At 42.7% G+C, this 16,694-nt stretch overlaps 1 protein-coding gene across 4 annotated transcripts; it reads right to left on the bottom strand.

Annotated features, from left to right (window-relative positions):
• Nucleotides 1-3,735: 3,735 nt before the first annotated feature.
• kif4 (kinesin family member 4) lies at nucleotides 3,736-15,833 on the bottom strand. 4 transcript variants are annotated; one of them, XM_057055322.1, is made up of 31 exons: nucleotides 13,052-15,652; nucleotides 12,579-12,885; nucleotides 11,311-11,442; nucleotides 11,055-11,169; nucleotides 10,740-10,930; nucleotides 10,549-10,635; nucleotides 10,062-10,228; nucleotides 9,773-9,867; nucleotides 9,525-9,644; nucleotides 9,221-9,396; nucleotides 9,017-9,078; nucleotides 8,812-8,944; nucleotides 8,677-8,735; nucleotides 8,435-8,540; nucleotides 8,249-8,356; nucleotides 7,984-8,166; nucleotides 7,744-7,847; nucleotides 7,525-7,669; nucleotides 7,235-7,345; nucleotides 7,011-7,094; nucleotides 6,803-6,916; nucleotides 6,498-6,653; nucleotides 6,276-6,373; nucleotides 6,043-6,172; nucleotides 5,773-5,943; nucleotides 5,483-5,677; nucleotides 5,289-5,390; nucleotides 5,041-5,208; nucleotides 4,670-4,795; nucleotides 4,431-4,547; nucleotides 3,736-4,357 (listed from the first exon to the last, which is right to left on the bottom strand). In XM_057055322.1, exons 3-31 carry the CDS (start codon nucleotides 11,431-11,433, stop codon nucleotides 4,157-4,159), a joined length of 3,747 nt encoding a protein of 1,248 aa, XP_056911302.1. In that variant the 5' UTR covers nucleotides 11,434-11,442; nucleotides 12,579-12,885; nucleotides 13,052-15,652; the 3' UTR covers nucleotides 3,736-4,156. The 4 variants fall into 4 exon arrangements, with proteins under 4 accessions (XP_056911302.1, XP_056911304.1, XP_056911301.1 ...); XM_057055324.1 differs by lacking the exons at nucleotides 12,579-12,885; nucleotides 13,052-15,652 and adding an exon at nucleotides 15,696-15,833; XM_057055321.1 differs by having other exon boundaries at nucleotides 12,579-15,652.
• Between the last annotated feature and the right edge of the window lie 861 nt (nucleotides 15,834-16,694).

Raw genomic sequence — 16,694 nt, 5'->3', positions numbered from 1 at the left:
GGCCACAAAGTTGGCGGAGCAGCACGGGGTCGCGGAGCAGCATGGGCGAGGTGGGGGGTGTCACGGCAGAGGCGGAGAGCGAGGCCCGGACGTCCGGGGCGAGGAAGAGCCGGGTGACGCCGCAGAGACGAGGAGACTGACAGCTCAGGAAAACGGACGCGTTTTTGATGTGACGGACGGGCAATGGCAGCGAGGCAGGGCAGCCAGTTTAAGGGATCAGGAAGGTTGGAGGGTTAATTATTACACTTGCAGTCAATATTTAACAGGCCTGACGCCCTGCCCCTCAGCACTACATCCTGATTCCACAGAGGGTAGGGCCAAGAACATGGCTATTGTGTCCCCTGCACTAAATATGTATTCAAGGGATCGCCTCCTGTGGCCACAGGAAATGTGATCAATAACGCTTTAGAAGGCCTTTTCCCACTTTATTTTAGCCTAAAATGGCAAAAGACATAATTAAAAGTGTCCAAGATAAGGTCAAAAAGAGAGCCGCTCCCTGTAATTCTGCCTTTCAGTCATAAATGGATCATTACAAGAGCTGTGGCTCCATGTAGTGAGATGTGAACGCACGCTTATTATTAGGCGGAAACACACCTTTGAGCACCTTCACTGGGCTGTGGAGACTCAGGACTGCAGGCAGAAGAGCCTGAACTGTTCTCAGGGATTGAAGGAGCAGCCAGAACTCCTAACTGAAGGTTCCAGAGGAAAAAACTTAAAAGAAAATACAGCATAAGGCGGGAAAATAAGCGATGCTGGATGGTAAATCTTAGTCATTCTTTAACCTTTGGGCAACTATAAAATGACTCATGTGCCCCAAAGTGCAGGTGATAATGTGCTGAATAATGACATCTAATTCTCTCTCTCTTTTAATCTACTTTTATACGCCTGGATTTGTCTTATCTGATGTTTCCTCTCGCTCGTGAGGGAGAGGAAAAAAGAGGTGTTACAGGTTTTTATATCAACCAAACATGAGATTTTTCTACTCTCATTTTTAGAATCACTGGTTTATTATTTGTTGCTGTAACCATATAGGAGAGATAACACACACACACACACACACACACCACACACACACACACACACACACACACACACACACACACACACACACGCACACACACGCACACACACGCACACACACACACACACGCACACACACACACACTTGAAGATGGTTAATAAACGCATCAGAGGTGATAAATATTTTGTCTTACTCTGTCTTCCTCCTCTCTTATTCATAAACTCTGACTATCTTATCTGAAGTCTGCCCGAGTGCAGAGTCCAGTGTCTTCATGCGGCAGGTATACGTGCGCAACATTAATCTAACAGATAAATGCAGTGTCCTTTGAGTCAGCGGCAGCTCGGGTCATAATTCCTTCTGCAGATAACCACATCTACCTGCTGAGCCTGACACGATCACATGCTGGGCACCAGTCTCAGCTGAGGGCATAAGAAGGAATAAATGAGCCTCATTTATAGAATTAGAGTTATTTTCATGTAGATTTTCTTCTAATTACAAAACTGTTTGTTGCATCACGCTTTCAGTAATGTTGCCGTCATAAATTGTTTTGCAGTGTAAAAACAAAGCAATAACATGTCGATGGTGTTTAACAGGTTAGTTTGTAACAGCTTGTAATACATTAGAATAACAGGGTTTGAATGTAAGCAGGAATCTGTGGCGTAAAACAAGATTATCAAGAGAAGAAAAAGTAAAAAATCAGCAGTGTTGTTGTGACCTTTGCTCCATCAGGAGCATTAAAAAAAAAACAGAGGCAGAGGAGGAGTGAAAATTTGCTGCTGAGCTCTCACATTTATTTAACTCAGCTTCATGTAACTCTTTATTAAAAATATATTTTATTAGAAAGAATCATCTGAAGAGGAAAGCACACTTTTTCGGTTTTGAGTATCCGAATGCTGTATGAGCCATGTTTACTGGACATTTAGACTGTCAGCAACACACATTTTAAATTTTTCTTTATAGTTAGCCATTTTCTACCCATTTTTTAAATGATATATCCATAAAAATCAACACAGATCTTTCAGCTGTTAGACATTTGGCCAGTTTGGGTGGAAACACTCTGCATGTTGTTGCCCAGATGCCATTTTTGAGGCTGGTGAGTCCAGGGGGGCAATGGTGAGACGCTCGGAGCACATGTGACTGCCACGATACGGGCCTCTCCTCATTCCTTAGTGCTGCGGCTGTTTACTCCTCCTCTGGCTTTCCTATTTGTTCTCTTTAGGTGTGGCACCGTCACCTTTTCACCCTCTACCCATCAAACTCCAGCAGGAGTCGAGCTTCACCATCCACAGCTCAGGCCCGTCTCCCCTGAACACATGATGGATGAATTTGGAGCCATTTTTTAAAAAAAATCCTTCTTAAAAGCACTCAAGTCATTGTTTCAGCTCAAATAACCTTTTTTATGAAAACAGTTGAGGTTGAACATATATTTTCATGCTCAGCTTGGTGTCACACATCTATTTTTCCTGATTTGACTTTGTGATGGTACCTAGTGTCCATCAGGTGTAGCTGCTGCTGAGTGTTTATTGTGCTGCACTTGTAGTTTAGCAACATCTAAAGCGGTCAGGCGCCACATTCAGACTTGTAATTGAAAAGTTGAAAGGTGAAAATGTGCCCAACATAGACAGTTTAGTACAATTTGCATTAACATTTTTCTTCTTTCTTTACATCAGATGTCCTCAGTATCTTGAGTATCACACGGTGTCTGTCAGCTGTAACCTGTGATCCCTCTGAAGGTGATCTGAAAATAAAACAGAGACAAAACCTCCATTACTCATCCATTTAATGACTTTTGTCTGACTGTGCTCAGAAGCATAATCGCCTGGATCCTGAGGTGACCTTTCCCGTCTCATTAGTGGCCTGACTTCAGGGGACGAATAATGGGGCTCCTTCCTGCTCTGATGAGCCCTGACTGCCCTCTACTGGCTAAAGGATGCACTGCACTACAGCAGGAGACCGCAAGTCGAGTTCAAGCTACAAATTCCTTTAAAATTCTGACCTACTTTGTTGAACTTCTTCAGTTATCTGCAGTAGATGTAGACTTCTTAGATGATTTTATTCTGCAGTGAAGTGATTCTTCATATCCCATTTCCTACAGGCCAGAGAGGGACCGATAACATCTTCCAACCTGGGTGTGTCTGCCTGACCTGCTCTCATATTCGATTTGTAATAAGTCACTTATGCATTGTTTAATCTCTTTGCTTTTCTTTTGGAACTTTATGACACAACTGAAGTTGTCAGAAAGACCCATGAATATTAGCTTAATTAAAAATGGAAGTACGTTTTATGTAACATACTTCCATTTTTAATGTGATCAGTTTTATTTAAATCTGCAGCTTTTTGGCTCCTAATCGTGCAGTTGTGGTTTTATATAAATAACCAGAAATCTGATGCCATGCAAAAGATTACAACCCAAGCAATAAAGGATGATGGCTAAAGACAATATGCTAGATGTTAACAGTCTACAGCTGAAGGCAGCCACAGAACTGGGACAGTTTTAATGAATGACTAGAACACATTAGTTATTACCGTCACCGGTATGAAAACAGTAGTAAAGTCCCCAACTAACAACTCTACTCCACAAACTCGACTTACAAACATCACCCTGAAGGTTTATGTGACAAATCACACCTGAAACCCTTCCGTCGCCTTAAAAATTAGCAATTCAAATCTTTTTGGCCATTTAACTGCAATAACAAGGAAAAAAGGCTGCATCGTTTAGTCAATTAGTTTATTTATCAGTGTTATAATAGTCAAATGCAGAATTTTCTGCCTTTGAAACAAGGAAACCTCTAGACCAAAAACTAAATAAATTATATTACAGGGGTGAGGCCACAGACATCGTTAAAAACAACATTCGAGAGACTTTTATTCAGATGAGAAACATGAAGGTTCCACCTAAAAACTGTTTTGATGCTGTGAACGAGACAAATGTCAGTGACAACTCGCAGATTAAGCTGATTTTTGGAAAAATCTGAACTACATTTCAGGAACCTTTTAGCCTTTCAGCCTTTTCGTGAAGGACCGTATCCATTTGAGTTGTTGCTTCTACAAAAGACTAAAGGTTTTAGAATCAACAGCTACTTTCAGGTTACAGAAGGGCTCAGTTACATTAAAAAGACTAAAACAGGTACTACATTAAGATTCCTCTCTGATGGGAGTGCAGCCAGAGAAAAAACTGTTCTGAAAACTTGTCAAGATCCTTTTCTTCTTCTTCAGGAAGCTCACTGTAGTTCTCTCCTCCTCATCATCCTCCTCCTCCTCCTCTGTAAAGCTGGGCTTCCTGACCAGCTTCAGGTCTACAGCATTGTGCCCCATGTCTTCAATTTCTTTTAACACCTACAGTCGGAAGGATTCGCGTCAGTAGTTGTACGAGAGTCCAGTGGTGAACGCAGTAGTGAGACTAATGTACCTTTTTAGTGGGTGTGCACGAGGGTGGCTTGAAGAAGGTGGTGTTGTCAGGGCTGACGGACGGTTGATCCTGAAGAGAAGTGGAGTCTCTGGAAAGGCTTTCCGCCTGACTTGCATCCTGAAAAGAAGCAGCTGACTGGTCAGCAACGCAATGACCCAAAATTTAAAGTGCAGGTTTTAAGATCGTGGGTCAGAAAAAGTCCTTCCGGTTCCCACGTTCCGAAGACTTTGATTCGTTACCCCAGCGGGCGCTTGGTGGTCCATATTTCGACACTTCTCGTGGTCACACTGGCAGTTCTCGCCGCACGACATCTTTCCTTTGCGGCATCTGCACTGCTTGTTGCTGCAGCGACCTTTGCACACGCACTAGAGAGAGGAGAGGTTACCGTGGTGACAGACGATGCAGCTGGTGACAGAGGCGGATCCATCTAAGCTGACCCGAGGAAGCAGCACTGCGGCGGTCACATGGGCCACAACAGTGCAACCCGCTGGGCCTTCTTAACATTTAACAACAGGTCTCAGGACGCGTGATAGTAGATCTACTTAAAGTGGATCAGAGCTGTCCTCATCTGTTGTCCCCGTGTATGACCGCACAGAGCGGATCTGCTCACCCCAGTTGATTTTGCCTTCTTTGACACTCGGCGACCTTTCTCGGGTTTTTCGGGACGCCACTCGTCCTCTTCCTCTTCGCTCTCCTCCTCGCTCGGGGACATGAGCTCCTCCATGTTGATGGTGGTATTCTGTGGTGCCTTGGCTGTGGTGAAGCGCTTTCCTTTAGGCTTCCATCAGTAGAAGACAACAAACATTGAGCACATAATTGTAGAAAGAAAGTTCTGAGTTACGTTGCCAGTAAACTCACCTTTGGGGGAAGGTACTCAAATGAGTCATCCATGGCGTTTTCTGTGCTTAACGTGGGCGTGAGGACTTTCTTGGCACTTGCCATCTGAAGCCATGAAAACTTCTGTGTGAAAGACAACAAAATCGATTCCAAATGAACTCTAGGAACATCACGAGAGCTGGATCCATTAGTGCCGCACCACCTTATCCAGGTACCTGTTTGTACTGTTCATTCTGCTCCACCAGTTTCTGGCTCTGTTCTCTCAGTTGTTGAAGTTCTTCTTCCTGAAGTTTGAGACGCTGCAGAAGCTCCTGTTCATTTGCTCTCTCTCTGTCTTCATCTTTCTGGGTTTGTTTCTCTGAAGACTCACAAATGGATTTATTCTGCAGCTGGTTGAGGAGGTAAAGCACCTATACAGGACGCATAAATATTACAATCATGATTTTACAAGTAGGCGTCAATTGCAGTAAAAATTCCAGGAGAATCCGGTAAATGTAATTGGCACCTTCTCTTGGTGCCCCTGCTCCAGCTCCACTAACTGCTGCTGGTGCTCCATGTCCATGGTTGACATCACATTTCTCTCATCCGCCAGCATCTTCCTCAGGTCTTGTGTGTTCCCTTTCTCCTGCTTGACTTCACTCTCCAGTTTGGCATTAGCCGTTTTAGCCGACACCAGCTGAACAGGTGAAAATGTGAGGTTTTTTAAAAACACGTGATCTATATTTACTAATGTAACCACTATAAAATGGATATTTTTCCGAGCATATTTCCCTACCTCAGCCATCAGGAGCTTCAGAGCACACTTTGCCTCCACGATGCTTGTGATTCCATCAATGCGCTGTTTGAGACGGCCCTCGCTGTCAGCGGCGAGGACTTTCTGTTGAAGGTCAGCGATCTGTGCGTTCCTGTAAGAGACTGTTTGATCACCACCTCCGACTCACTGGGCTGTTGAAACGTTTGTCTCCTCTCCACTCTAACTTAAAGAGGCAAAGCTGCTCTGTCTCTCACCTGAGGCCGATCTCCGTCTCCAGGTTCTCCACCTGTTTGTTCAGAGGGGTTTCCAGCGCCCCCTGGTTCTCCAGTTCAGAGATGATCAGAGTCCGACGCTGTGCAGAGACACCAGCAACTAGATAATCAACCCTTTTAAAACATTTCATTTCTAACTGTCACTCAGTCTGTGGGGAGAGTTCTCTCACACAGGGCTGTGCTGAAGGGAATTTTCATTCTCACCCTGATTTTGGAAGCAGGACGACCGCCTGCCTCCATCTGCTGTTTGAGGTGGTTAATCTCCTGGGCCAACACCTTTCTGTCCTCCAGCAGGTCATTGAGGTGGCGCCGGGCCTCTTCTGTGCTCACCATCACCTCCACTTCATTCAGAACCCATGTCTGCATTTTATAGACAAAGACTTTAAACAACAACACACTTTCTCTGCTCTAATAAATTAGTAAGCATGTTACTTTTAAGCAGAGTTATTTTTTATACTAGATGAGGTCTATAACTGCACATCCACACCAACAAACCAAACCTGTCACACCTTAATTCTTGCAGCGGCTCCTTCCATCCCTCTGTTCTGAAGATCTTTGCGTTTCTCCGCCACTTCACTTCTCTTCTGTAAAGCATCTTTCAGCCGTTTGTTTGCAGCTGCAGCCTGTAGGGAGAAATACACCAATAACTCCTACGTCCAATAATATGCTTATTTCCTAGATCATATAACAAACATAGAGATGGCCCTGAGGACTTACCTCCTCTGTTTTACGGCGCAGAACATTGGCCTGTTTCTCAAAGTCTCTCTCGAGTTTCAACAGCTCGTACTGTCGTTTGCGATCCTGTTGAATAAATAAGTGTTTATGGGTGTCAGAGGCCAAAGGGGCTTAATTAGATGTCAAGGAAATACATTTGGAATGCACTACAAAGTGCATTTATGGTTATTCATTTTAAAAAACGAAGACCCAGAGTGTTCACGTACCTTCTCCTTCAGCTGCAGCACCTCTTTGTCCTTCTTGCTCTTCCAGTTTCTGAATTTCTCAGAGTCCTCCCTCATCTGCCTCATCAGCTGCGTACGCTGAGTCTTCATCGCCTGGACAGAATGTTATTACCGTCACATTACTGCGCCACAAAAATTAAATACTGTCCATCGGCGTGAGGAAGTGCAGAAGTAAAACCTCCAACGGATGTTAAAGGTTCACCAGCTCAAATACTGTGGTTCATCTTAACATGCTCATATTCATCAAGCCAAGTCAAAGAATCTGTCGTCACCTGTATTTCCTGCACGAGTTTGCTAACTTTCTGAACAGAGGACTCTTTGACTTTCAGCAGTTTGGACTGCTCGAGAAGTTTCTTCTTCATGTCACCAAGCTGGCCCTCAAGTTCCTGCAGTCTCTTCCTCCGCTGTTCGCTCAGCCTAAAAGCAGGTCAAACACAGCGAGAAGTTTAACACCAGGACTAAAGTCTATCAAAGCTACACTACAGGCATACTTGGCCTGGTTGGTGTCTTTCTTTGCAGACTGAAGGGCCAAAACCAGCTCGTCTTTCTCCTTCTGGAGTGAATCCACTGCTGTCTGTAGAGTGTGAACATTTTTCTGTGGAACCAAAAGATCTTTTATTAAAATGTGCATCATCTGTATAGTCACCCTCCTGGTAACCCTGGATTAGTAAATATGGCTCCAGACAACAAAACCAAAATAAAAACAGATCACATAAATGAAATTATGCTACCTGGTGCTCTGACTGCATTGGCTCCAGCTGGCTGTCATTCTGACACATTTTCTTCATAAATGCTTCTTTTAGCCCCAAAACTTTATTCAGCTCAATCAGCTCTTTGGAGAGCTGGGCCTGCCTCAGCGCATGGAGGGTGGTGAACGCTTCGGGGGAATCCTTACTGGCAGTCGTGGCAACACCCTGAATTAGAGGTAGGACAAACATTTGCTCCCATTAATCGAGTAGTTGTTTAACATCAGTAATAAAAATAACAACAACGTACCGATGAAGCCTCATTTGCTGCATTTCTACTGCCGTTCCCAGACGCCTCAGGTCCATCCTCTCCGGCAGATAAAGCGTCGATGGAGGCAGCAATGCCGGTACTTTCGCTCTTAAACCACACAAATGAGGAAACACTGTGAGATAATTACACAACGTTTAACATTTATCATCACAGGCATGTGCTGACCTTGAGCTCCAAGATGACTTCTTGCAGGTTCCTCATCACCTCAACATTCTCTTTCAGCTCCTGGTCCTCCAGTGTTGTCAACACTCGCTCAAGATCCACTGTACATCTGAAAAATGGAGTCGAGTGTCACTCTTATCATTGTGGCAGTGTTAGCATTTTAACTTTATTAGCATAGAATGTTTTAAAATCTGGTGCTGGAAATGTCAGCATTATTGTGAAACATGGCTTCTTTGTGCACATACGCTGCATGTTGCTGCAGTTGCTCTAGTTTGCTCTGTAGTTTCTCATTTGCTTGTTCCGTCTATAAAACACAGCAAAAAATGAGATTAACCAGAGCTTCACCATAGCAGCATTGATGGAGTGAAGGTTTGGCTCACCATAATGATCTTTTCAAACATGACAGCAGTCTGACCAGCCGCCTCACTCAGCTCCCTGCTTAGCTTGTTGTTCTCATCCTGCAGAGCATGGTTCTTTTCCAACAGGTTTTTGACATTCCCTGAAGACTCTGGCCTGCAACAAATGGGATGGTTAACAGTTGTGGCCTTTGGGTAATGATGTTTATTGTAAGCTTTTATATCTTACCCTGAAAGCACTGGAGTGACTCCTCCCCGAGCATGAAGCAGCATCACCTGCAGTTCCTGAACCTAAACATTTAATAAACACCAGACGTGTATGGTATAAATGCAAGAACAAATAAACAAGAATTTCCACATGCACATGTAACCGACTGCTTCATGGAAATGATTTTGGAGCTCCTGGTTTATAAGCCAAAGGTGATGTTCGTACCTGCTTTTTCAGGCGGTTCATTTCGGCTGCTCTTGGATCAATATTGACTACAGGTTTGTTTTTAATCTTGCGAGCTCTGTCTGCGTAGCGCAGAGTGTTGATGGTCTCCTCCATGTTTGAGTCTGCAGGACTGATGCAGGCGATCATCAAAGTGTGGCTGTTGCCCCCCAAAGAATCTGATAAATCAAGCAGGAAGCAGTCAACAAACCTCTATATGTAGACTTATTTTGCTGTCATCCATTATCTCTTGTGTTCTGATGTAATGACCCCTAAAGAGCTTGAGAAGGTATGGATCATAGCTTACCTTGCAGCAAGCGGGTGAGTTTAGAGTCTCTGTAAGGAACAAAAACATTTTTCTTGCTTTCATCCCCCAAAGCACTAATCACATTGCCTAAAGACAAAAGGCCTCGATTGATACTGATGCCTGGAGAGAAAAACAAATAGCATTGTAATGCACCATTATAATACAGAAACAGTAACATAGCATTACAAAAGATTCATGAAATAAAGAACTTCAACGGAGGAAATGACGAGGTAAAGGGTTTGGTTTACCTTCCTTTAAGCGATCTCCTTCTGCTTTGGTCTTCTTTTGCCTCTCTGAACCAGCCAGATCAACAAGATGCAGTTTGGAAACAATGGAGTCTGACCTGCATTGAACAGAGGAAATATTGACCCGACAGAAATCATGAACATAATTCTGGGGACACATTGATTGATCTCAATGAACAAGTTTCACTAAAAGCAAGAATCTCCTGTGTAGAGCTGTATAGTAGTCTCTGCCCAAAACCTACTAGATTACACAGGAAATACAAAATAATGTATCTCCAAGTTAAAAACTGACTTGTCTGTTCCTCTGCGCTGCTCCAGAGTGACGGTGAAGATAGCATGTGAGCGTGAAGATGCAGCATTCATCGCTGTGGAGCCCACAGTGCGTGCAGAATTCCCAAGCTCGAGGCAACCCACCATTTCGCTGGCAGAGACCACCTGCCGCTCAGTTAATCCCACAATCTGGAAAACAGCAGTTTTTCGTGACCGTTTGTCTGCTTGCACCAGTGCAGACATGCAAAAAAACACCAAGCTTCCTTAAACTGGGAAGGCTTGTTGTTGATTTGAACAATAATAGTTAAAATAGACTCATCACAGTGTGCAGAAGGCTCCACAAAGGTTTACTGACTTGTGGAGTCTGATGTGGTTAGAAATTTGGATAAATTGTCAATTTGTCGCTGAATAAATGAAGATGGTGCAATTTATTTAAAATAGTAAAAACTGAAAATTTCATGTGGAAAATAAAGAAGACAAGGATATTGGCAAATATATAAATCACCAACCTTAATGCCCTCTTTAGGGTCTTCTCGGATGCTGATGGGTTTATCTTTAGATGCACAAAGTAAGTCCAGTATATCTTCATTATAGATCTACATTTAAAAGAAATATACTTTACAGTTTATATGAAATTTAACCCATACATTCCCCATTGAAAAAAAAGATACCTAGAATGTAAATCATTACGCTCACTAACCTCCAAGTAGGACACAGACAGACAAAATTCACAGTCTGTCCTCTTCTTTTGCTCCTCAAAGATCCTTCTGATAACACGTGGAATAACACCAACTGAATGATCGCTTTCCTGAGCTGATGTGTATGCTCCTCCCATGGAAAAGGTCTTCCCTGATCCCGTTTGGCCGTATGCAAGGACTGTAGCATTGTAGCCTGAAAATAAGACAATTTAAGAAGACAGTGAAGAGTTTAAGAAAACACTATTTAAAAACATGTATCAAAAAATAACATTTTGTTAGGTCATTTAATGTATTTTCATGTCGAATTTTACAGTTACCTTTAAAAAACCCATTCAATAACAAGGCCACGGCGGTACTGAAGACTTCTTCTTGTTCAGCAGTTGGATCAAACACATAGTCATAGGTGAAAGCTTTCTCTGTCCCAACAATCACCTGGAGACAAACATTTCATAGACATATATGACATATTCGTGGATAAGCTGGAGAAAAACATAGATACATGAATAGAGGGGACATGTTTAAAAAACACAACTCTTGGCAAGGAAAGGGCATTTTTCTATATTGTTTAAATACCTGCGGTTGTCCAGGTACAAAAGTGAGACAACACTGGCACCCTTCATTAATCTCTTTAGGCACCAATGGCCGACATCGCAGGGCAACACGCACCGGGATCACTTTAACATCTTCATTTGACATGTTTCAAGTCTGAGAGAAAACACGATCAGTTGTCATAGAAGTCAAGAAAGAACATGAGGAATACAGCAAAACAGGAAGTTATCCAATATTTTGAATGTTAATTAGATCAAAAGGCACATCGGTACATTGCCCTAAGCAATGGAAAAATGAAAAAAAAAAAAAAGCTTGTAATGCTGTATGCTGAATTTCCTAAAGAAACACTTGTACATACTTCAAACTTGTAATAGACAAAACTTCACATCTCAATATATATAAACAAATGCTGTGGTATTCAGTTTTAATGCCTTAGATTTAGTTTCACACAGGAACACAGTGTCTCTCAGGATATCATGAATATTTTGCTGCTGTCACAAGACATTAAAATATTTCCCTTAGATAATTGTAGCTTTGTGTGATCTGGGAATATTGGGCTGCAAGGTCGCTATGGGCTCACTTCTGTGGTCTGGAGAATTTTCCCCAAGTCTTTGAGATCTATTGCACGATAACTTTGTGCACGTCTGCCTAATTTATCAGGGGATTCTTTTGCAAGAAGCTCTGCGGGCCAGTAGGTCTTTGCACGTTGTGAAATGAAACGTTTAATGTGTGTTTACTTCCGCCAAGGAGGTTATTTGCAATGTAACTATAATATAACTAGGGAAAATAAACCCCTGAAATACAGGGGGAAGTTCAAATGGGAAATACTCGTACCGATTTAGGAGTGTGCCAGTAGGTTTTGCAGAACTTTAAAACAATTGTGTACTCAGAGGCATGAGGACATTAATTGGAAAAGTAATTATTATGGTTGGCAACAATGTAAATAATGGAACAATAGTTTATGGACCCACATAATGAATACAAACGTCACTATTTGGGCGAGTTTTCCCATTTATAAAGAGAGTCTTTGTGTGGGAAAAATAAGCATTAATGTCAGCACCATGTTGCAGAAATTCACTTTACGGCAGTTTTGAATAGCCCGGCCATAGAGTAGCTAACGTTAACATTAGGATGAGTTTTAACATTCATTTCGACAATATCGTAGAGCAAAACATGGTCCAATTTCCAGACCAACAACTATGAATACAATTATGAAAAAGCTGAGGTCGATTTATTCCAAACTAACCGCTACAGATGTGAGACGGGCGGTGTCATGACTGTATTGTCATTACCTCTTAGGTTCCCTCCAGTAACGCTAGCGACGTTTATGATTCATTCAGCAAAAGCTTGACAGTACCCGGCACGGTTACAGGACAACGAAAGAAAGTAGTAGAGTACCTGTTTGGATAATTTTATAAAACTATATTGTTTAGTCGCAGCATGCGTAAATACACTGGCATGAGACGACTCCTAGTCCTGCCCGCCAGTTTTAAACACTAAGCTCCTCCCTCTGTTTCTTCTTCTTCTTCCTTTTCCTCTGCTTCCTTTTCTTCTTCTTTTACGGAAGCATTAACGCTATTTGGGTATTACTGGCCTCTACTGGAAGAAAATAAAAACACATAATATCACGTGTCATTCTAATCCGTATCGGTCTGTTGGGAATTTGTCATTTGGTTTTTCCTTATAAAAAATGGATACGTTGTTTCTATGAACTATATATATATCATATATATTATATTGAGGTTTAGAAACATCAACTATTTACCTCCACCAAGCTGCGGTTGATCTATCTTTCCATCTGTCTGCCTGCCTACAAGCAAAATAGCTCAAAATGTCATGAATGGATTTTAAGGAAATTTTTAAGACTCGTTGACAAGGAACAGGGGATTGAATTTTGGTGATGTTCCAGATTCCGGAGGGAATTTTACCTTTGATATTTCAAAGACAATAAAAGCCAAAGGGTTTTGATCATAGAGCAACCTATCGTGTTATATAACCTTGTATCACTACTGCCTATATATACTATACTAAGGGAACAAGTCACAATATGTGGGGGAATGACCTGCTTGGCATAGGTCTGCACACATAGGTCTGCTTTTTTTCTAGGTTTATTACATGTGAACCACACCATCAAGCCAGTTAATTATTCATATTGGTCTCCAACTGAGCTGAGATGAGCACATCACCCGTAATACATTCTTTGATAGTGGTAGTGGTAAAAAAACCTTTTGTGCTTTGATTCAAAACAGATTTGTCATTACCAGAGGAGAGGCAGCAACTGATTTTAAATAATAAAATGTGCAATTGCAAACAGCAGCAGCAGGAAGATATAATACACTGGGAATGCTAAAGATCACCAGGGAACAGTTAATTAAACATTATTGGAAATATGAAAAACAGCAGAGAATCTCTGCAGCAGCCAACATAAAAACACTTAAGGAGCCCAAAGGTTTCATTCGAGTGTCATTCGAGCAAAATTTAAAATGTCTGAAAAATGTCAGGACTCTCATATGAGACTTGCTGATGAAATCCATCATTTGCGGCTCCAGCTTTCAAAGATGGCAGCCAGAGAAGCTGATGCCCTTCGAAGACTTAAGGAAGCTGAAGAAAGTCTTGTGATGCAAAGACAAAAACAGGAACCAGATGAATTTAATGTGGTGACGTTAGAAGAAGAGAACGCCAAGCTTATTGCTAAACTGGCACAGGCAGCAAGTGAGATGAACATGCAAGACCGACTGTGGCAGATGAAGTTCAACATCTTGGAGACCACGAACAAACTTATGCTGGAGGAGAGGGAACGAGCATGGGAGATGGAAAAGGCTGCGTTGAAGGCAGAGATTGGGAGACTACAGAAAGACCTCGATAAGAAAATATCTAAGAAAAGGAAGATTTTTTTTAAAAGAGCATTCATGTGAGCAGTCGGTTTATGGAGAAGACATCTTTATTGGCTCTGATTTTAGTTTTGCTGTTAATTCCCCCCCAAGTTTCCTGTCAGATTTAGTTGCTCCTTTGTTTGCACAGTTACCCAATTACCAAACTTTACAAGATTTAGGAACAATAAAACAATTAGGACTTGATATTTCCTCATTATTTGATTTACAGCTAATGTTGACTGTGAAGCCTAGCTCAGTCCTACGGGGGAGGGCAGAGAGAGAGAATATGCTGCGTTTACTTCTGCTGGATTGAAAATGATGACATCACTCTTGCTCAGAACCCAGTGGCTGCAGGAGTGGAATTTTGAAGAGGATAACTGAAGCCTGCTACCCTCTATTAAGATACTATTTTTAGAGCTTTCCACAAACGGTACCAGTTATGATTGACTGTGGCCATTACCAATATTCGCCTGTAATTAGATCTCTGTACAACATTTACTGGAATGACTGGAGAACGGGGGGATGTGGCGCCATATCACTGTCGGGTTGTCAATTAGTCCATTTGTTTCTGTGAAAATTCAATACAAAACCCCCCAGATACCTGGTAATGCTGGGGCAATAACAGTCAGGAGACAATAATAATTAGCTGTGCATTTAAAACCAGTCGGCCACAGAGCACTTTATGTCTGCAGCTCGCTGCTCTCATGATGGATGCATATACGGGTGGATATGATGGCCGCATGATGAAGCGCAGGGAAATGGGGTGAAAGAAGTTAGAGGGGGGAAAAGAACACTTTGACACCTGCTGGGACTGGAATAATGCGGATATTTTCATCAATTTCATGCAGGCATAGCACAGTTAAAAAGCACAGGAAATAGCAGCATAAAGGCAGAACAAACAGCAGTTTCTTTTTTCTTGTGAATTTTATGGTTGCCTCGCACCCGTAAGCCAAAGAAAGACAGCTAAAAATAAAAAAGGTATGTGTTCAAATTACTCTCATCAGTTATTTTCTAGCTGTTTGGATTAGCATGCAGATATCAAGATTCGCTGCCTGCTGCCCACCCATCCACACCCTATTTAATCTTGGCAGCCAATTTTCATTTTCCAGTCCTCTTAGTCATGGTTATTCATGGTCAGTCCTGGTACATAATTCACTGACATTTTGGGCAATATTCTTGTCCTCTGATTTATTTCTGCCCATGAATATGGAGTTGTGGAATAATTCAGAATGAAATAAGAACTGTAATGCTTAAACTGTATAGTTTTTAATAACATATCTATAATTCTAATGGCTAGGAAGACATATTTTGTCGTTGACGTGTAATTTTCTGTCATTTTTAAGAGGCAGCCAAATCGGTTTCTTAAAATTAATGACAAACTGATCGCATTTAGTGTACCTATATATAGATGGACACATCTAAATATGTCCAGGTTGGAGAGACGATCTCCAGCGCACACTGGAGTCCTGGGTGTGCACGCTTGCACAATCCCGTAGGTTTTATTCGGAATTGCATATCGGATACCCCAGAACTTACGCACAATGTGGAGCTTCTGTGCGCAACACATTTTCAGAATCCACTTCCGGAGTGCCGACGACACCGATGCCCACAGACTGATCACAAGGCTTTCAGCCGAACAGTACTGAATGAGACGAGAGACGAGTGCGGAGCCAGGGTTGCCAAATCCAGAGGATTTCTCACGGTTCAGGGACTAGAATGCTCTACCATTTGTATCCTTGCAAACGGATGACAGCTCTGAACAAACCTATACTGAAAACTTTGAGCTCTACATTTGACGCGGAGGTGTCTAAATAGTTTTTTTTTATTTTTCAGAGGGGGGGGAAGAAAACCCAAGCAGCCCAATAACGGACATGATGCAGGTGCGGCTTATGGGCTAACGGTTTTGAAATGACATGCTCGGAGCTGACGCGATTCATTGTGCCATGCCAACCCCGCATTGTCAGATGCCATTTTACTCTGCGTTATCCCAGCGCCTGGAATTCCAACAAACTGGGCCTGTTGTATAATTAGAAGTTCGTGAGGCTGTAGCAGACAGGCTGGTGCAATGAGGACCTACGCCGCCCAAAACATTGTGCGCAATTTCTGCTAAAGCTTATGGGTCCTGCGTACTCCAGCTCCCGGCTTCTAGTTGGAGAGGTGTGCTGCGGGGCTACGGCGCACGGGCTGTGGGCTTCACATCTGGACCGCTTGACTGCTGTCATCTGCGGCCTGGTCGGACCGAGCTATCCCTGAACTTGTGTGTTTGACGGGAGCCCGACGGAGATCGCATTGGGTGTTGTGCTAGGGTAAAGGGGCGATCGTTTGTCTGGGACCTGACGTTGTCAGTGATTCACAGGAACACAAAAAGCTGGACTGACCGACAACTTGTGGATAAACGCTAACACGGCGATGGATTTTGCGTAGCGGAGTCACGCGATTTTAAAGGCAACGCTGGGGTGACATAGCAGTCTTTTCGCCGTATCGGTTATTTCGTCGACCGACAGATAATAAATAAATAAGAGTGAAAGTGGAGTG

Source organism: Takifugu flavidus, chromosome 14, assembly GCF_003711565.1.
Source record: "Takifugu flavidus isolate HTHZ2018 chromosome 14, ASM371156v2, whole genome shotgun sequence".
Classification (NCBI taxonomy): domain Eukaryota; kingdom Metazoa; phylum Chordata; class Actinopteri; order Tetraodontiformes; family Tetraodontidae; genus Takifugu; species Takifugu flavidus.
The sequence above is the reverse complement of the archived record's forward strand: the minus strand, read 5'-3'. Positions and strand labels throughout refer to the sequence as shown.